This window comes from Peromyscus maniculatus, chromosome 1 (genome assembly GCF_049852395.1).
Source record: "Peromyscus maniculatus bairdii isolate BWxNUB_F1_BW_parent chromosome 1, HU_Pman_BW_mat_3.1, whole genome shotgun sequence".
NCBI lineage: Eukaryota > Metazoa > Chordata > Mammalia > Rodentia > Cricetidae > Peromyscus > Peromyscus maniculatus.
The window spans coordinates 140,945,488-140,965,848 of record NC_134852.1 but is presented as its reverse complement, the minus strand read 5'-3'; the positions used below and the strand labels follow the sequence as shown (position 1 = coordinate 140,965,848).

The 20,361-nt window shown below is 42.5% G+C and overlaps 2 protein-coding genes across 10 annotated transcripts in view; one reads left to right on the top strand and one right to left on the bottom strand.

The window, feature by feature from the left end:
• Positions 1-57: 57 nt before the first annotated feature.
• LOC143269080 (uncharacterized) lies at positions 58-7,389 on the bottom strand. 2 transcript variants are annotated; one of them, XM_076553720.1, is made up of 3 exons: positions 6,823-7,389; positions 4,824-4,935; positions 58-231 (listed from the first exon to the last, which is right to left on the bottom strand). In XM_076553720.1, the coding sequence occupies exons 1-2, from the start codon at positions 7,194-7,196 to the stop codon at positions 4,893-4,895; spliced, it is 417 nt and encodes a 138-aa protein (XP_076409835.1). In that variant the 5' UTR covers positions 7,197-7,389; the 3' UTR covers positions 58-231; positions 4,824-4,892. The 2 variants fall into 2 exon arrangements, with proteins under 2 accessions (XP_076409835.1, XP_076409828.1); XM_076553713.1 differs by having other exon boundaries at positions 58-283; positions 6,823-7,388.
• Ate1 (arginyltransferase 1) overlaps positions 6,351-20,361 on the top strand; it is a 133,063-nt gene continuing 119,052 nt past the window's right edge. For 3 of the 8 annotated variants that reach the window (XM_076553690.1, XM_076553691.1, XM_076553687.1), the window contains exons 1-2: positions 7,058-7,197; positions 14,594-14,656. In XM_076553690.1, coding sequence (XP_076409805.1) covers positions 14,622-14,656 — 35 coding nt within the window. In that variant the 5' untranslated portion in view covers positions 7,058-7,197; positions 14,594-14,621. Of the gene's footprint in view, positions 6,655-7,057; positions 7,198-11,492; positions 11,578-11,685; positions 11,750-14,593; positions 14,657-20,361 lie in introns of those variants that run through there. The other 5 variants (XM_006976984.4, XM_076553666.1, XM_076553677.1 and 2 more) reach the window with 4 other exon arrangements.

The window sequence follows — 20,361 nt, the reverse complement described above, 5'->3', positions numbered from 1 at the left end:
TACTTCTGTCTTAGTTAGGTTTCTATTACTGAGTTAAATGCTATGACCAAAAGCAACTTGGAGAGGAAAGGTTTATTTTATTATACAGTTTTCAAGTCAAACTCCAATACTGAAGGGAGTCAGGACAGGAACTCGAGGCAGGAACCTGGAGGCAGGAACTGATGCAGAGGCCATGGAGAAGTGTTGCTTACTGGCTTGCTCATCATGCTTTCTTAGACACCTCAGGACCACCTGTCCAGGGATGGTACCATTCACAGTTGGCTGGGCATTCCCACATCAATCACTATATTAAGAAAAGACAATACAGAACTGCCTACAGGCAAATCTTATGGAGGCATTTTCTCTACTGTGAGTCCCTCTTCCTAGATGACTGGCATGTGTCAAGTTGACATAAATCTAGCTAGGGCCGTTGTTTTTTTTTTTTTTTTTTTTAAAGAAATTTATCTGTTCCCTCTAAACTGTCATATTTAGGCACAAATATATATTAATAACCTTTTATTACCTCATTAATGTCCATGGGATCAGCAGGAATTTTTTATTCTTCTCTTCTGGGGATCAACCCTGGGGCCTTGTGTTTCTTGCCCTTCCTTACCTATGATACTGGTATTTTCTCTATCTATCTATCTATCTATCTATCTATCTATCTATCTATCTATCTATCTATCTAAAAAAGTTTATTTATTATGTATACAGTGTTCTGCCTGCATGTATGCCTGCACTCCAGAAGAGGGCATCTACCATATCATCAGATATGGATGGTTGAGAGCCACCATGTGGTTGCTGAGAATTGAACTCAGGACCTCTGGAAGAGCAGTTGGTGCTCTTAACCTCTGAGCCATCTCTCCAGCCCCTCTATTTATTTTTAACTTACTGACCTTTACCCACTTTTTTGTTTCACTGATTTTTCTCTCTTGATTTCTTTAATTTTACTGATTTCTGCTCTAATTTTTAGATTTATTTATTTATTATGTATAGTGTTCTGTCTGCAAGTACTCTGCAGGCCAGAAGAGGGCACCGGATCTCATTACAGATGGTTGTGAGCCACCATGTGGTTGCTGGGAACTGAACTCAGGACCTTTGAAAGAGCAAGCAGTGCTCTTAACCTCTGAGCCACATCTCCAGCCCCTCTATTTATTTTTAACTTACTGACCTTTACCCACTTTTTTGTTTCACTGATTTTTCTCTCTTGATTTCTTTAATTTTACTGATTTCTGCTCTAATTTTTAATCTTTCCTAGTTTTGGATTTAATTTTCTCTTTAATTTCCTAAGGCAGAAATGTAAATTATTGATTTAAAATTTTCTTTTGTAATGTATTCATTTAATGCTTTAAATTTTGAAATGTGGCTGATTGCATCTCACATATTCTAAGCTGTAGTTTAATATTTTGAAATTTTTATTTAGAGTTGACTCAAGCTTGCTAGCTTGCTTTCTTTGAGGCAAGGTAGCCTTGGCTTTCTTGGAACTTGCTGTTTGACATAACAGCATAGGCTCAAACTCACAGACATCCTCCTGCTTCAGTCTCCTGAGTGTTGGGACTGCAGGTGTGCACACTCCTCTTTAAGTGTTATTTACAAGTGTTAGTTTGGAGTTTTCTAGAAATCTAGTATAATTTCACTGCACATATTATATATAATTTTTGCTCTTTCAAATTTAAAGTACTTTTTCATAACCCAGAATGTAGTCTATTTTAGTATGCTGTGTGACCTTGAAAAGAATGTATTCATTCTGCTTTCGTTGGATGGATAATTTATAGGTGTCAATTTAAATCCAGTTGATTGATTATACTGTTCAATCCAACTGGTGATTTTCTTTTTTCTTTTCTTTTTTTTTGAGACAGGGTTTCTCTGTGTAGCTTTGGAGCCTGTCCTGGATCTCACTTTGTAGACCAGGCTGGACTGGAACTCACAGAGATCCGCCTAGCTCTGCCTCCCAAGTGCTGGGATTAAAGGTGTGCACCACCACCGCCTGACTGATTTTCTTTAAATTTCTTCAACCAGTTCTCTTCTGGACCTGTCAGCTACTGAGAGGGAAATACATCTCCAACAATAAAAGTGGATTCACATATTTCTCCTTGCAGTTCTATCAGTATATACTTCATATACTTTGCCACTCTGTTGTTATGTGCACACATATTTAAGGCTGTTATACCTTGAATGAATAATTTGTCATTTTATCATTATGTAATATTCCTCTTTATCCCTAATTTGTATTGGTATTGAGTCTTATCTACAAAACTGATTTAGTGGTTTAAAGTTTCTCAAGGCATGATATTTTTACTCATCATTTTCATCCATCTATTTTTGTTTAAAGTGAGTTTCCTATGGATAACATTTATTATTTTGACAAGGTCTCACTATGTAGATCAGACAGGCCTCTCAATGCATTTTCCTTCTGCCTCCACTTGTTAGCTGATAGGAATCCATGTATGTACTACATCCATGGGTTTATGTTTTTGTGGGGCTGGGTAGTATACCCAGGATTGGATTTAGAGCCTCTTACATCCTAGGTAAGCACCCTGTCATGGAGGTGTGCCTGCCCAGGGACAGTTGGTTTTTTCAATTGCTGTATTTTGGTCACTGGCATCTAAAGTAACAATTGGTTAGCTTGTTGTCATATTTATTAGTTTTCTATAAGATTTTCATTTTATTTTATTTTTTTAAGGTAGCCTTTCCCTATGTAGCACTGACAAGCTTTGAACTCTCAGTGTAGGTCAGGCAGGCCTTGAATTCACAGAAAATTATCTGCCTTGGCCTCTTGAGTACTGGGATTAAAGGCATGAGTCACCTTATACATATATAAGTTTGTTTTATCATCTTTCTTTTCCTGCATTTTTAAGTTTAGTTAATTATTTAATGATTCCATTTTTTTTAGCATATTTTCTATACTTCTTTTCTCTTTTTAAAAATGGTTGCCTGGCTGGATGGTGGTGGCATGGGCTGGGCATCGGTGGTACATGCCTTTAATCCCAGCACTTGGGAGGCAGGGGCAGCAGATCTCTGTGAGTTTGAGGCCAGCCTGGTCTATAGAGCAAGCTCCAGGACAGGCACCAAAACTACACAGAGAAACCCTGTCTTGAAAAACCAAATAGATAGATAGATAGATAGATAGATAGATAGATAGATAGATAGATAGATGATAGATTATAGATAGATAGATAGATAGATAGATAGATAGATAGATAGATAGATAAGTAAGCAGTTGCCCTGAGTCTGTAGTGTATGTTTACAATGGATCCAGGTCCTTTTTCAAATACAATACACTACTGTATGGGTTCTGCAGTACCTTGTGATAGAGCATCTGCAGCTCTAGCCCCCATCCTTAGAAGCCTACTGCCATTCATTTCCAAAGCTAGAATTATCACATTACTTATCCATAAACTATAATTACGGAATACAAGTTGCTATTATTTCAAATCAATCATTATGTTTGAGCAATTCAGATTTAGAAACAAATTATTTTACGTCTATTTTTCTTTGCCTAGGGCTCTTCCTTTCTTTAGAACATCTGAATCACCAGACTTGCATTGTTTTCCTTTTCCTGAAGAATTTACATTTTATGCAAAGCAGACAGACCAGAAACACATTTCTTCATGGGAAAGTCTGGATTTTTCTTTCGTTTTTGAAGGGTAAGTTCTCTAGATATAGAATTCTAGGTTTTCTTTTTCTTAGAATACTTAGAATGTTTCATTCTTGTTTCCATGGTTTCTGAAGAGAATTCAGATATACAGAATATATGTTTTTTTTTCACTTTCTTTATTATTTCATTATTTTCTTTGATTTCCTGCAGTTTGAGTATGATAAACCTCTGGGTTGCTTTGAAAAAAAAATCATTTCATGTGTTCTTGTGTACACATGGCAGTATATTTTTACCACTGTGCAAGTGTGGAGATCAGGGAGTAACTAGTGGGAGTCAGTTCTCTCCTTCTACTGTGTGGCTCCAGGGATGAAATCTGTGGAGGATGAGACTTGGCAGTGAATGCCTGTCCCTTCTGAGCCATCTCATCAGCCCTATGTGTAGCTTTTTGGAGGCATTTTCCTGCTTGGTATTTGAATTTGGAAAATTCAGATTTAAATAAAACTAAAAATTTTGTTCCCCAGTGATATGAGCTATATATAGGTGCTCAATAGCCACATGTAGCTAGTGTGTACCAGACTGAAGGTCCAGGCAGGGCAGCTGGGACAAGGGCAGGCTGGGACAAGAAGCAATTTTATCACCTGACTCAGAATGACACCTAACTTAAAACTTCTGAGTTGTTTATTTTAGAATATCGTGTACTTTTGGACATATTGGAATATTATATAATTCTGGACAGTGATCGACTCTGGGTAACTGAAGTAAGGAAAAAAAAAAAGTGACGCCAGTACAGTTCACACCTGTGATTGCAGCACTTTAGAAGTCCAGGCAGGCAGAGCTGGTTGAGGCTAGTCTGGCCTACTTCCAGGACAGCCAGAACTACATAGTAAGGCCCTATCTCAAAAGGGAAAAAGAGTGAAACTAAGGGCTAGAGAGATGGTCCCGCAGTTAGGAGCTCTGGCAGGGGGCCTGGGACCAATTTCCAGTATCTGTGAGGTGGAGCACAACTGTCTGTAATTCTGGTTCCAGGGGGTCCGATGCCCTCTTGTTGATTCTTTTGGCATCAGACATAAACTAGTAGCGCGTGCGCGCGCACACGCGCGCGCACACACCTACGCATGCACACACGCACACAAGCAAAAGTACTCATACACATAAATAAATATTTTTTTAAAAAGTGAACTGATTTCTGGGGTGTGGGATAGGGGAGCTACTATTTAGGAAAGGATCAAAAAGCCGTTCTTCCCACCTTCTGGGCAGGGCATGGCGTGCCCATGGCGTGCTCTTTTTCAGTCAATCCACATGTGCTTGCTTTTATTCAAATCAGAGCTTCTCTGGGAACAGCCGGGCAAGAGTTAAACCTGCCATTAAAACAAAACAAAACAGATAAGGTTTTCATGAACATATGGGCACTGAGCTGCAACAAGTTATCTCCAATGTTACCCTTATACACTGCAAGGTCATCTCTTAGGTTCTTGAACAACTGTCTGAAATACAAATGATGCTCCACAATGGTAAGTCACCAGGCCAGGAACTATAAAACCTAACTAGACACATCTCCAACACAGACAACCTTAGGCCCTAAGGTTTAGGGTCAAAAAACAATGAAACTTGGGGCGATGGCGCACGCCTTTAATCCCAACACTTGGCAGAGCCAGGCGGATCTCTGAGTTCGAGGCCAGCCTGGTCTACAGAGCGAGATCCAGGTCAGGCTCCAAAGCTACACAGAAAAACCGTCTTGGAAAAAAAAAAAGGAAAACAAAAAACCAAACTAAAAACCAAACAAAAACCACTGAAACTTAAAAGTCTATATATTTAATATTAATATACATTTAGTATATATTTAATATCAGGTGCGGTGGTGCACACCTACAATTTCAGCACAGTGGACCCTGGCGCAGGAGTGTACAGAGTTCTAGTCCATCCTTAGCTCCATTAACAGTTGAAAAAGTTTATTCACAAGTAGGAGAGACGGCTCAGTGGCAGGAGGCGGAGGAGGACTTGGTTCCCAGCACCATTTATGGTAGCTCAGAACTCTCTGCCAGGCGGGTTCCAGAGGGTGCAATGCCTTCTGGCCCCCTCTGGCACTGGATGAAGGTGGCACACATATCTGATATTTGCAGGCAAGACAGGCACAAACAATTTTTAAAAGTTTGTTTCATGATTTTACTTTCTAGACACTGTAAACGGGAATTAATGTTATTGTCGACTGTGGAAATTATGATGCCAGACAAGACTTAAACTGTCGTACCCAGAGGGAAAGGCTAAGGAACATTACCAGGGCAGAAGTATGCATTCATTTTTATACTTTGCCTCACACCCTGATTCCCTAAAACATGCTCCTTACAACTGGTTGAAAATTGGAGGAGGCCCATGGGATGAATTCAGCCTATACAAACGTTTGGCCTATAGAGTAAGAAATTCTTTTTCAGTGACATTTAAATATTTTGTGCATAAACCACCACCTGGATTTCTACCTTCCCTTTAAAAGGTATGTGGCACTTCATCGTTAGCAATTAGCTCCTGCTAAGAGTTCTTTCAATTCTAGTACCCTCACTGTCTCGGAGTGTTTCTGCTCTTCTACCTATAGCATTTAAGGCAGCAGGTTTGGAAAAAAAAAAACTCCAGCTCTTCCTTTTCGGGTGGTCAGGCGGAGTGGTTGGTTGTAAGCGGGTAACTTTCCACCCGAGACCTGCGGAACGTGAACCGGGGGGGAACCCCACTCTGGAACCTCAGTTTTCCTATCTCTAGAACGGGCTGATAACTCGCAGAAGTGTTGGGGATTGTTGATTGAGCAAGGCAACCGCGGGGCGCAGACCCGGGGCTTGCAACCTAGGCTGGCGTCCAGAGGCCCTGTCCTGGGAGCGGGCGGAGAGGCGCGAACCCGGCACCCGCCGACGCACTCTCGTCCCTCCCGCCTGGGATCCCGCGCCCTGCCGAGGTCGGGCCCCGGCTCCGAGAGGCGTGGCCGGCCCTCAAGCCCACAGCGGCGGCCATGGCCTCGGTGGTGGAGTACAAGGGCCCGAAGGCCGGCTACTGCTGCGGCTACTGCGAGTCCCCGGAGGGCAAGGCGTCGTGTGGTGAGTGTCCCGCCGTCCGGGGGGCCGGGGCCGCCTCCCGCCAGGCTCTGGCTACGTCCCGCCGGGTCCCTGGCGCGGGGTGGAGGCCGCAGGTCACCCGACTCCAGCATCCCCGGCCCCATTCGTCTCTCCCCTAGCCTGCCCTCCTTCCCATCTCGGTCTTCCCACCTCGGCGTCTCCGATGATAGCCGCCCCTCACAGAGGAGGAACGGAAATAGCGGACGACTGCCCTCAGTCAATATGGCGCGGGCGGCGTCAGTCGCGCAGGTTGCCAGGACTTTCCGGCCCGCGAGCGTTCGGGCGGCTTCGCGCGATCTGCCGAGGCGCGCGCGCGCGGCATTGTGGGGCGGTGGAGGCGCCGGCGGCGGCGGCGGCCGAGGAGGAGGAGGAGGCTGCTGTGCGGGACTGGGTGGCGCTGAGCCGGCGGGGCCGAGGCGATGGCTTCCTGGAGCGCGCCTTCTCCCAGCCTCGTAGAGTATTTTGAGGACCGGTCCTTTTTCCACTGTGGCTATTGCAAGAATAAGTCGGGCAGTCTCTCCCATGGTGAGCGAGCGGGGCCGGCGGGCGTGGGAAGCCCCGCAGCCGCGGCTTTGGGGGGTTCTGCGGGGTGACGCTCCGGGGACTTGGGCGGCCGCAGCCTGTGGAGCATCGGGAAGAACCCCGGGTGTGCTCCGCCCTCGCTCCGGTCACGGAACAGCTGCTGGCCTCTGCGGGAGGGAAAGGGAGGCAGGGAGACGGGGAGGCTCCTTGGAGCTGGCGGCTGTCCTGCATCCCCGTGTCCCCGCATGGGGGCGGGAGAGCCGGGGCCTCCAGCTGCCAGTGTGGAGGGGGCGTGTGCGTGCACACCTGCGTGCGCACTGTCATCTTTGGATGAGTGTGCCTGGGAGAACACACTGGGAACCAGGGTCTCTAGACTCGATTGCCCCCCATCTGCTGGATATTTTTTTTAAAATCAGGGACTCATAACCCTGCCATTCTGTTAACCCACCTCGAAGAGCACAATAGCGTCAACACACGGTGTTCCGTCAGGGATTCGGGTTTCGTTCCTTTTCTTATTTTTTTTTTTGGTTTTTTCGATTCAGGGTTTCTCTGTGTATCCCTGGCTGTCCTGGAAGAACTCACCCTGTAGTCCAGGCTGGCCTCGAACTCGCAGCCTGCTTCTGCCTCCCCCCCCCCCGCCCCCCAGTGCTGGGATCAAAGGGCGTGCGCCACTACCACCTGGCTAGGTTTCAGGTTTCTTAAGGAAGATTTGTTTGTAAACTGAACATCGTACTTAATGTCTCATGTGTCATGATTGGCAAACATGGAATGTAGGAGGAACGATTTAATCCAACAGGTGGAAAACGAGATAACTGTGAAAAATATAAATTTAGGTTAGACGTTTGTGCATTTTGAAAGACTGTTTGGTGATTTAGTCGAGTATGGTGTGCTGGTTTACAGATTCATTAAACGTGTTTATTGGGTAGCCGGGCAGTGGTGGCTCACGCCTTTAGCTCCAGCACTCGGGAGGCAGAAGCAGGCGTGTATCTACTTAAGTTTGAGGCCATCCTGGTCTACAAACCGAGTCCCAGGACAGCCAGGGCTACACAGAGAAACCCTGTCTTGGGAAACAGCAACAACAAAAGTGTTTATTGGGGATCAGTGTGTTATTAGGCGAGCTGTGGTCTTGGGTAGACAGTTACACAGTCATTAGAAGTACCGTTATGAAAGACCAGTTAAGTGGAAAAATGCTTACATTATAGGGTTAAATAAAATAAACAGGATGCAGATGGTTTACGTAACAGCTGAGAGGATTAAGGCCCCAAGAGAAGCACCTCAAATAGTAACAGTGGCCGCCTTTGAGTGATAGATGGCTATTCTGTTTCAGACTTTTAATGTTCTGACTATAATATCTGTAGGACAGTGTTACAGTAAATAGGACTGAAATTGACACTTTAATAGGGAGACCTTATCACCCCCTCACCCACAGTAATTGGCCAGTATAAATGTTTTGTGTTTCAAGATTTGTGGGAGAAAAGTCTTTTCATCTAGAGAAATAATTATAAATTTCTAACATTTCAGTTTTAATATTCACTGTAGGGCACCCTTCTGTTGGGTGACTGATACTCCTATTTTAGATCTGACTGGCCTCAAACTGCAGAGGCTTAATTTGAGGTTTAGATGAGAAAATTGTTGGTATTAGAGAATGACTGCCATTTGAAAGCTATTAGTTTGTTTTCTGTTGTTGTGATAAACACTATGACCAAATGCAGTTTGGTTGGTTTGTTGGTTGTTTTTGCTCTTTGAGGGCCCTGCCACCCAGCTCCCAAATAAATCACTCACAGAAACTTATTCTTACTTATAAATGCCCGGCCTTAGCTTGGCTTGTTTCTTGCTAGCTTTTCTTAAATTATCCTATGTTTTGCTTCTGGGCTTTTTCCTTTTTTTCTGTTTATCTTACTTTTACTCTTACTCCTTTACTGGCTGTGTGGCTGTGTAGCTAGGTGGCTGGCCCCTAGCGTTCTCCTCTCCTTGTTCTCTTGTTCTTCCTTTCCCTTGCTCTTTTTTCTTTTTTTAAAGATTTATTTATTTATTATGTATACAATATTCTGCCTGCATGTGTCCCTGCAGGCCAGAAGATGGCACTAGACCTCATTACAAGTGATTGTGAGCCACCATGTGGTTGCTGGGAATTGAACTCAGGACCTCTGGAAGAGCAGTCAGTGCTCTTAACCACCGAGCCATCTCTCCAGCCTCATCTTTTTTCTATTTATTCTCTCTGCCTGCCAGCCCTGCCTATCTTTTCTCCTGCCTCTGAGTGCTTGAGCTCTTTATTAGACCATTAGGTGTTTTAGACAGGCACAGTAACACAGCTTCACAGAGTTAAACAGATGCATCATAAAAGAATGAAACATATCTTTGCATCATTAAAACAAATGTTCTACAAATGTAACACATCTTTTTTTTTTTTTTTCAGAGCTGAGGACCGAACCCAGGGCCTTGTGCTTGCTAGGCAAGCGCTCTACCACTAAGCTAAATCCCCAACCCCAAATGTAACACATCTTAAAAGAATATTCTACATCAGGGGCAGAAAGGGTTTGTTTGTTTGTTTGTTTGTTTGTTTGTTTGTTTGTTTATTTATTTTCCGAGACAGGGTTTCTCTGTGTAGTTTTGGTGCCTGCCTTGGATCTCGCTCTGTAGATTAGGCTGACCTCGAACTCAGAGATCCACCTGACTCTGCCTCTCGAGTGCTGGGATTAAAGGCCACTGCCACCCGGCAGGTTTCTTTATTTTACAGCTTACAATCCATCCTGAAGGGAAGTCAGGGCAGGAAGTGGAGGCAGGTACCTCGAGGCAGGAACATGGTGGCAGGAATGAAGCATAGGTCGTGGAAGAAGAACTGGTTTACTGACATTTCTATTGGACTCGGACACATTTCTCCCCATCTGCATGCCATTCTATAAAGTATGCTCCTATACATATCTCTGATATAATTTCCTTAATTTACAAAAGGAAGAAAAAAAATCCTTGTCTTTTTAAACCTAAAGTTTACCTAAAGTATACCCTTTACGTGTTAATTCTCCTCATCTTTGTTTTCTCTCCATAGCTTCATAGTTATTCCACAATATTCCTAATGTCAGATTCCCTGTCATCATCTTTTTGTTCCCTTGGGATTTGCGTTACTGTCGGTTTACTTACCTAGAATGAGTATTTCTATATATGTTTTTATTGATCAAGCCTGTGCTGTACATATTATGCATAACGATTATTAGAACTGACATGCTTTTGTGTTGGTTAGGTTTTTTTTATTTTTTTATTTTTTATTTTTTATTTTTTATTTTTTTTTGTCAGCTTTCTACAAGCTAGAGTCATCTGGGAAGAAGAAACCTCAACTGAGGAAATGCCTCCATCAGATTGACCTGTATGCAAGTCTGCTGTGGCATTTTCTTGATTAGTGATTGATGTAGGAGGGCCAAGGTCACTGTGGTTGATGCCACCTCTGGGCAGGTGGTACTAGAGTGTACAAGAAAGAAAGCAGTCTAAGCAAGCCCTGGAGAGCAAGCTAGTAAGCAGAGTTCTTCCATGACCTCTGCTTCAGTTCCTGTCTCCAGACTCCTGCCTTCAGATCCCTCCCTCCAGTTCCTTCCCTGACTTCCCTTGGTGATGGATTGTGAACTGTAAGATGAAATCAACCCTTTCTGCCCCAGACTGCATTTGGTCATGCTGTTTATCACGGTAATAGAGAGTGAACAAATGACAGCTCGCAGACAGGTGAGACCAGTGTGTTAGCTCATTGGAGAGACCAAGGAAAGTTGGTGTGATGAAGTCCAGTTCCAAGGAGAATCTAGATTTCTGTCAGAGAGACTGTTTATTAATCTTCAGTTAAATGGAATTTGAGTCACTTTTGATGTATTTGATTCTTTAGTTAGAATAGATTTTGTTTTGAGACAGGGTTTCTCTTATGTAGCCAAGGCTGGCCTTGAACTCATAGAGATATAACCGCCTCTGTGTCTTTGAGTGCTGGCATCAAAGGCAGGTGCCACTACATCTGACTTTTTTTTTTTTTGGACACAGGGTCTTATGTTACCCAGGCTGGCTTCAAATTTATTATGTAGTTGAGACTGGTCTTAAACTCTCTTGGTCCATCTGCCTCCACCTGCCTTTACTTCCTAAATTCTGGGATTACAGGTTTGTGTCACCATTCTTATCTTAAGAATAATATATTTTATTTTTGTTTGTGTTGTATGTATAATGTTCAGCGTGAAGTGCATACAAATTTTTCATTACTCCAGTATGAATGTTCTAGAATTTTAGTCTAAATTTGCCATTTTTATTTTTATTAATTTTTTTTTATATAGGACCTTACTAGGTAGCCTGGTTGCCCTGGAATGCAGAGATCCACAAGACTCACCTGTTTCTGCTTCTGGAGTACTGGAATTAAAGGTGTACCTTAGCACACCTGATCTAATTTACCTTTTTTTTTTTTTTTTTAAAGAACACTTAGAATTCTAAAAAAAAGAGTGCAAATTAACATGGTACTTACTTTTTCAGGCATGTGGGCACATTCCATGACAGTGCAGGATTATCAGGATCTTATAGACCGAGGATGGAGAAGGTAAAGCTCTTTAACACAGATTCTTTCTGCTATTGCTCAGTTGTGTCTTATAACTGCACAGTGAGAGTCGCCTTCAGAATACCTTAAGTTGTAAGGAAGTTTTAAAAAATGTTTATTATATTCTTTTGTGTAGTTGATTTTCTCAGAAATTTATTAGCAAAGTTTAAAAAATTACACATAAAGCAAAGTACATTATAATGAACCTTGTGTGTTTATTACTAACCTTTGACAGTTACTGGAATTATTCTAATCTTTCACTAATTTTCCATGCTGTCCCTCCCCTACAAAACAGTTGACAGCAGATTCCATGCTAATTATTATTGTAGAAAGCATATTGGTACAGATATAGCTAAGAAGAAATAGTTTTCCTTAGCCAGGTGGTGGTGGCACACACCTTTAATCCTAGCACTTGAGAGGCAGAGGCAGGTGGGTCTCAGTGAGTTCAAAGCTAGCCTGGTCTACAAAGTAAGTTCCAGGACAGTCAGGACTGTTATACAGAGTAACCCTGTCTTGAAAAACCAAAAAAAAAAAAAAAAAAAAAGTTTTCCTTTTAACTTATCTACCATACCTTTATCATCTTATAAAATTAATACTAATTTTTTGCTGAGTGTGGTGTCTCATGCTTGTAATTTCAGCACTAGGAAGCAGAGATCAGAGGTAGGTGGATATGTGTGAGATTGAGACTAGTGTGGTCTACATAGTGAGCTCCAGGCTAGCCAGGGACTGCATGGTGAGACCCTGTCTCAAAAAAGCGAAAACAAAAACGAAAATTAATATAATTTTTTGGCACTCATTTAAAAAATTGTTTTCAAAAGATTTTATTACTGTGTGTGTGTGTGTGTGTGTGTGTGTGTGTGAGAGAGAGAGAGAGAGAGAGAGAGAGAGAGAGAGAGAGAGAGAGAGAGAGAGAGAGAGAGAGCGAGCAAGCAAGCGAGCGAGCGAGCACCTTTACCTGGTGACCTGTTTTGCTGGCTTACTGGGTTTTGATTATTGTCTAGATTCACTTCTTTCTGTTTCTGTATGTTGTTTTGGTGTACATGTGTGTAGGGGCTGACTTGAGAAGTTTTCCTTGATCGCTCATCACCTTATGTATTGTAGCAGGTCTCTCACTATATGACATTTTGGATAGTTGGGCTAGCTAGCTTGTTCCAGAGATTCCCTATCTGTGCCTCCTGCAAGCCCACATTACAAATGGCTGCTTGGCTTTTGGGGATCTGAACTCCAACCTTACACTTACACAGCAAGAGCTTTTATTGCAGAGCCATCTTCCCAGTTCCTAGATTGTCTTTTAAAAAATTCCTTTTTTATGTTTACTTATTTGTGTTTGGGAATGGGCTTGTGTGTGCTACAATGTATATGGAGGTCAGGGGACAACATAATATGGGATGTTGGTCTTTCCTTCTACCATGTGGGTTCTGGAGATCAGATCAGGTCATCAGTCGAGGCAGCAATGTTTTCATCCATGGAGCTATCTGACTGACCCAAGATTGTGTTAAACACACACATGCACACAGACTCACAAACACATATCACATACATACATACACCCAGTTGATTAATTGATTCTGTAATTGTTCATGCGTTGTGTTTCTTGGTAGGATTTTTTTTGTTTTGTTTTGTTTTATTTTGAGACAGTGTATACTATGTACCCCTGACTGGTCTGGAATTTTCTGTGTAGACATGGGTCTACTTCCTGAGTACTAGGATTAAAGGTATACACCACTGAGCCTGGCTGGATAGTTATTTTAAGTAACTTAAAGTAAAGTTTTTTATATAAATGTAAACAATATGAAGCATTAAGTACTGAATGCCGGTATTCTCTAAAGCTGGGATTGAGTGTGCCAATTAAAATGTTAACACTCATTAAATTTAATGTGAGTCTCAAAATGTAGATGAAGGTAAGATGTTGTAGGATTTTGGATGACATGACAAGGATCCTTGTTAAGGTAAGAATGAGCCATTCAGCGATTTTATATGAGAGTGAGGTGAGGAAATTTGTTTTACAAAGGTTCATTTATAAATCAGAGAGGTATTAGAGAGGACACTCATGAAGGCAGGAAGACAGAGTTCCAGAGAAGAAACAAGGGTTTCTGTCTTACGTTAGTGGAAATGAAGAGAGGACAAATTTAAGATATATTTTACACATAGAAATCTTGTAGGATATGGAGGTGAGTCAGAGTCATGATGTCTTCAGCATACAATGTGGTAACAATAGTCTAAAATGACCCTCAGGTTCCTGGCTTGAGAAATGAATCAGTGGTTCTACCACCAGTAGGCCTACAGTGCCTATAAATGAAGCTTGTTTTATGGTACTTTATGCTAGCACTTGTGTGTATCACCCTGAGCAAGGTCCATCTGTCCCACAGCATCATGGGCATTTCTTTTTTAATTTTAAAAGTATTTTAAAAATTATGTGTATAGGTATGTGTCTGAATGGTGCAATGTACATGTGAATGCAGGTACCTGCAGAGGCCAGAGGTGTCGGAGCCTTTGGAGCTGGAATAATGGGGTTTTGAGTGCTGGGAACTGAACTCGGATCCTCAGCAAAAGCAGTACATGCTCATAGCCACTGAGCCAGTGCTCCAGCCTCATCACACACAGCCTTATTGCTGTCCCCGTGGTGCCGAGACAGTAGCAGATGAAGGCACTGAAGGAGTTTCGGGTGCTGCTGAGAATGTAATTGAGAGGATTGATTTTGTGGTACATCTGTTAAGGTTTGGGAAGGAAACAGTGGTTTTTTATGCTATTGATTAGATTTTCACTCTTCTTTTAGAGTTTTCTAATCTATATTGGTACATGTGAAAAGTATATAAGAAATTAACAAACTATTTTTATAACTTTTAGAAGTGGGACGTATGTGTACAAGCCTGTCATGAATCAAACATGCTGTCCTCAGTATACAATAAGGTAAGGATCTACAGTACAAAGATGGTGTGTATTCAAAGTAGAATCTTAGTCTTTTAAAATATTTCTACTTTAGTAAGATATTATAAGGGAAAGTAAAGTAAAAGAATTGTCTTTTCTACCTGCTGATTTGAAATCCACATATTGATAAGTAGATTCTAATATTGTTTAATTAGTCATCGTATAAAGATGTTATGAAAAAATACTTTCTTTGTTAGCTAGTGGATACAAATTATTCTCTTTTTTTTTTTTTTTGAGACAGGATTTCTCTGTGTAGCCCCAGCTGTCCTGGAACTAGCTCTATAAACCAGGCTGGCCTCAGGATTCACTTGCCTCTGCCTCCTGAGTGCTGGAATTAAAGGTGTGCACTACCACTGTCTGGCAGAGTCTAGTTTTTTTTTTTTGTTTTTTGTTTTTTTTTAAATGGAAAAAGTAATTTTTGCTTTGAAAGTGGGTGTCAGTTGCAGATAGCTTCTTGGTTAAGGGTGGGAGCTCACGTGCACTTTTCCTTCTCAGTGCTGGGACCCCGTCTTAGTAAGAGTTTCTGTTGCTGCAGTGAAACACCATGACCAAAAGCAAAAGCAAGCTGGGGAGAGCAGGGTTTATTTGGTTTATACTTCAGATCATAGTCTATCAGTGGAGGAAGTCAGGACGGGAACTTAAGCATTAAGTGTTAGAACCTGGTGGCAGGAGCTGACGCAGAGGCCATAGATGGGTGCTGATTACTGCCTTGCCCCCCATAGCTTGTCCAGCCTGCTTCCTTATAGAAACCAGGGCCACCAGCCCAGGAATAGCATCACCCACAATAAGTTGGGACTTTTCCCATCAATCACTAATTAAAAAAATGCCCTACAGCTTCATCTTATGGAAGCATTTTTCTTAATTGAGGTTCCCTCCTTTCAGATAACTCTAGTTTGTGTCAACTTGACATAAAACTATCCAGCACAATTAACCCCTTGTCAACTTGACACACAAACACATTATTATTAAGCTACAACCTTTCTTTTCTTATTTATCCCCAAGATTACACATTAATAAAGACATCACAATATAAAACATTTTAGTAACTTAAGCCTCATGGTCTTACAAATTTAAACAATTTAAAAGTTGTGTCTTTAAAAATATTCAGTCTACTTTAAAATCCAAATTCTCTGTAAAAACCCAAAATATCTTTTTAAAAAAAAATTTAGTCTTTCAACTGTGGACTCTTGCATAATCAAAAAAATTAAGTCCATTCTAAAAGAGGGAAGAACCAGGGCACTGACTGTCACGAACAGAACGAAGCAAAATCAAACTCCAGAAGTGTAAATGACTCAATGTCCAACACGTGCGATTCACTCACAATCTTCCGGGCTCCTCTAAAGGGGCCTGGCTCACTTTTCCAGCTCTGTCTACTGCCATGTACACAGTTTGTCTTCTAGGCTCTGGCAGGCTCCACTCCACCACTGCTGCTGTTCTTGGTGGTCATCCCATGGAACTGGCATCTCTAAAATGCTGGGTCTTCTGCTGCAGCTGGGCTGCACTTTCTCTGATAGCTTCTTCTAGGTTCTCTTCATGGTGCCAAGCCTCAGGTTATCCGCATGACCCCTTCAGTCCTGGGTCCTCAGCTGCCCTGAGGCTGCTCCTTCACTCCTCCTGGCCTCTCACAGTGCCAAGCCTCAGCTGTTCTCCACAACCCCTTTGGGCCTTCAAAACCAGTACTGCCTGGGTGATTCTAAACGCTACCAAGTTGGGCTGCCTCTGGAACACAGCTTGTGTGCTGACTGATGAAACTCTTTTCACCTCCGACATGCTATTCTCTTACTAATCACCACCAATATTTCGGCTCTAGCTGACCAGGATCAAGTACCCCAGCAAAGCAAAGGTTTCACCTTAGTAGTTCTGATATCTTTTTAATCAGAGCTGATTTCTTCAGCCTCAGCTAAGCAGAACCACAGAATTTTTTTTTTCTTTTTTTTTTTTTATCTTCTCTCTCTTTTTCTGGAACTTGCTCTGTAGACAGACTGGCCTCAAACTCACAGATATCTGCCTGCCTCTGCCTATTGAGTGCTGGGATTAAAGGCGTGTGACAACCCCGACTGGCAAGAACCACAGAATCTTAATTTAAAATAACCAATGGCCCTGATAGTCTTTAAACTTCCCTCTGAAACTTCACAAGCTAGACCTCCATCTTCTGCACTGCCCTCAACATTCTTATCTTCTAAGCTCCTACAAGACAGCTCACCAAGCACTGAACACTCAATGGCTTTTCTTGACCAAAGTTCCAAAGTCTTTCTGCAATTCTCTAAAACAACATGGTCAGGTCTGTCACAGTAATACCCCATAGACTCTGTGTGGCTTGAACCTGCTTTATCAGGGGTGGGGACAACAATGTATCCTACCTTTACCTATATTAATTTTCCCACTAAACCAATCTCTGTCAAATCCCTTACTATATTTATTAGAAATCCTTTATCATCAAAATTCTATTTAAACTAACACTATTATATAAAACCATTACTTGAGTTAAACAGTACAGTTTAAGAGGAAATCATCTTCATAATAATCCACAGGTAAAAATGCCCAGTAGAACGGGATAGTTCGATGAAATAATCACACTTTGTTAAAGTCAGTGGCAATCCTCTCACACCCATTCACACCATGCCAGATACTGAGAAAAATGGCAGTAGCAAACACGTAAAGGCACAGCACTAGCAGGAGACAGTCTGGAGCTGAATGCCTCAGGGCCTTGCCTATCCGAGATGCATCCATCAGAGCCTTGCTTCCTGGTGGGCTGACTTCCTGAAGCTCAGGTGCTACCTGCTGTTCCTGTGACATGGCCACTGGCAGGGTCTCTGTCTTAGTTATTACAGATTGCAAGAGGAAGCCTCTCTGATGTTGTCTGAATGAGACACTGATTTATGGGTATAGCAGAATGTTGCTAAGAGTCAATTTATGGATATATGTCCTTTTAGCAGACCAGAATTATTTGATTTTCCTCTAGCCACATGGCCACATAAGCAGTGTCAGGCATTTCATCTCATGGAGTGGGTCTTCTAGCCAATCAGAGTGGTTGGTTACTTCCACAGTGTGTGTGCCACAGTTTCACCAGCATAGCTTGCAGGTAGGCCACTGTTGTAGGCCATAGGGTTTGTAGCTGGATTGATGATTACCATTCTCCTCTGGTAGCATGCAGTGCACCTTCCAGAACTATGAACACTAGTTAGTAAGTGTGAAGGCTCTAGTTAGGCTCCAGCTCAACTTCTTTGTGTTCAGTGAGGTATGTTAGTGTTGTCTTTAGCAACAGGGCTTTGTGGAGAGCGACTAATCGCCTTGGCAATAGCCTGGGATATTTGGGAGGCTTCCATGGAGCCCATTTGGTCAATGACTGAACCAGATGTAACCTGTTCCCTGACTGGAGATGTCTCGTTGGGGCATTGTCTCTCTCCCATTATTTGGTGATTCCATTTATATTTCTTTCATATGTATATTTCTCTCTCTCTCTCTCTCTCTCTCTCTCTCTCTCTCTCTCTCTCTCTCTGTCCCCCTCCCTCTCCCCCTCTTTCTCTCTCTCCCTCTTCCCCTCTCCCTCTCTCTCTTTCTCTGAGAAGCTTCCAGAGTTGGAGGTTTCCATATGACCCCTCAAATGGCCTTTAGTGTTAGTTGTTCCCCCACAATCCCTCTCTTAAACTTCTCATCCATCCTCTTCCCCATTTCCTCTTATTCAGTTTCCCCACTGTCTCTCCATGACTGTATATTCTAGTTCCCTTTTCTTGGGGGCCCTCTTCTTCCCTCCATAGTTCCTCTCTTGATTCCTAACCTCTGTGGTTATATGGATTATAGCATGCCTATCGAAGGCTTAAAAGCTAACCTTCATGTATAAGAGAAAACACACACAGGGTGTCTCTGTGAAACAGCTCTGGCTGTCCTGGAACTCACTCTGTAGACCAGGCTGACCTCAAACTCAGAGATCCACCTGTCTCTGCCTCCCAAGGGCTGGAATTAAAGGTGTACCTGGCATATAACTTTTTGTTTGTTGGTTTGTTTGTTTTTGTTTTTCAAGACAGAGTTTCTCTGTGTAGTCCTGACTGTCCTGGACCGGTCTAGCCTTGAACTGAGAGATTCGCCTGCCTGTGCCTCCTGAGTGCTGTGATTGAAGGTGTGCATTACCACACCCGGTAGCATTCTTTTTGTTATTCTCTTGTCTGAAATGTATTCTTTGAAGTCTTTTATGTCCTCAGTGCTCTGATACTTCAAGTTTGGTCACATACCTGTTTTTACCCATCACATGCAGATATGAGAGGATATGAGAAGCCCTTTTCTGAGTTGCTTTCATTGTATCTTCAGATTGGAAGCATTTGCTTGCAAGTCTTTCTTAATAGTTTTTAGTTTTTTTTTTTTTTTTTCTCTGTAGTGCTTCTATTCACATCTTGAACCTTTTAGATTGGTTGTCTGTGGGAGTCCTCTTTCCCTCTTAGCCTGTGACCACCAGGTCGAGAGGAGAAAGAGGCAGAAGGGTTAACAGCTTTGTGCGAGACCCATGAGCACGGATGGAGGGAGGCCATCTTTACTCAACTTTGTTCCAGAGTATAAGGAATACATAGGGCACAAACCCTAATTTTCAGTAAGTGGCACGCTGCTATCATGAGGCTTAGTAGGTGGCAAGTAGGTTCCTATAGCAGAGCTCCTAGCACAAGTCTTAGAGGGATCTGTGCCAAGGGTCAAGTTAAAGTTTAGAGACAGCTTTTAGATAAGGTCAGTCCTCTTGGCACAGGAGAGACACTCCAGATAAGGGCAGGTAGGGAGCAGGACACCTTGCTGGGGAGGGAGGGAGTTTCGTATTGCTAGGCTTACAGAGAGCTGCCAGGCTATGGCAGGCAGGCTTCAACCTCTAACCAGTCAGCAGTGTAGGCCAACAGTTCTCTACTTTTTTCTTTTTAGTTTTTCATCTTTTTATTGGATCTTTGGGGACATTTTCTTTATTTTTTTAAACGCTCTTACTTAAATTTTTTCCCATCAGACTTTACTACTGAAAACATTTTCCCCCCTTGGCTTCTCTCTCTTTCTTTCCCTCTCTCTCTCTCTTTTTTGGGGGGGTGCTGTTATATTTCTAACAATTTTAGAAAAATAAGAGATTTCTCCAAGAAAGTTTCAAGTTTTTCTTCTTGTATAGCCTGTATTCTTTTTTCAGTTTGTTTGTCTTTGTAGTAGATACTTTGCGCAAGTGTCTGGTGACCCCAACTTTTCAGTGTCCCAGTAGAAGTTGCTTGCATCTGAAGAATGGGTCATTTTTTTCTATACATTTTAGGTAAATTGCTTTGAGTTGGCTGTTGTGTTGGAGATTCTGTGAAGTAAGTATATTTGGGTCTGATCACTTGTTGGAGAGAAAGTGTACAATGCTGATGGTCAAGGGTTAGATGGAGCTGTCAGCATTCACTGTGTAGACTTCTTTCTGCTCCTGCTTTAAGTGTATGTGACACGCAGAAGGCCCTGTCTTTGCTCTTCCCTGAGAGCTGAATTGTGTAAACAGTCAACTATGTGGAGTTGAGAGGAGGTCATGGGACTGTCTTGAAAACAGATTTTGAAGGTGTTTTTGTTGGTTGAGCAGCGGCCATGCCAACGGAGGAGAGTGCTGGATGTATCGGTGACGGAAGAGTCACAAGCCACGGTTACCTTTCTAGAGCTTTATTGGGAGACAGAGGGAGAGGAGGGAGGGAGAAAGAAAGACC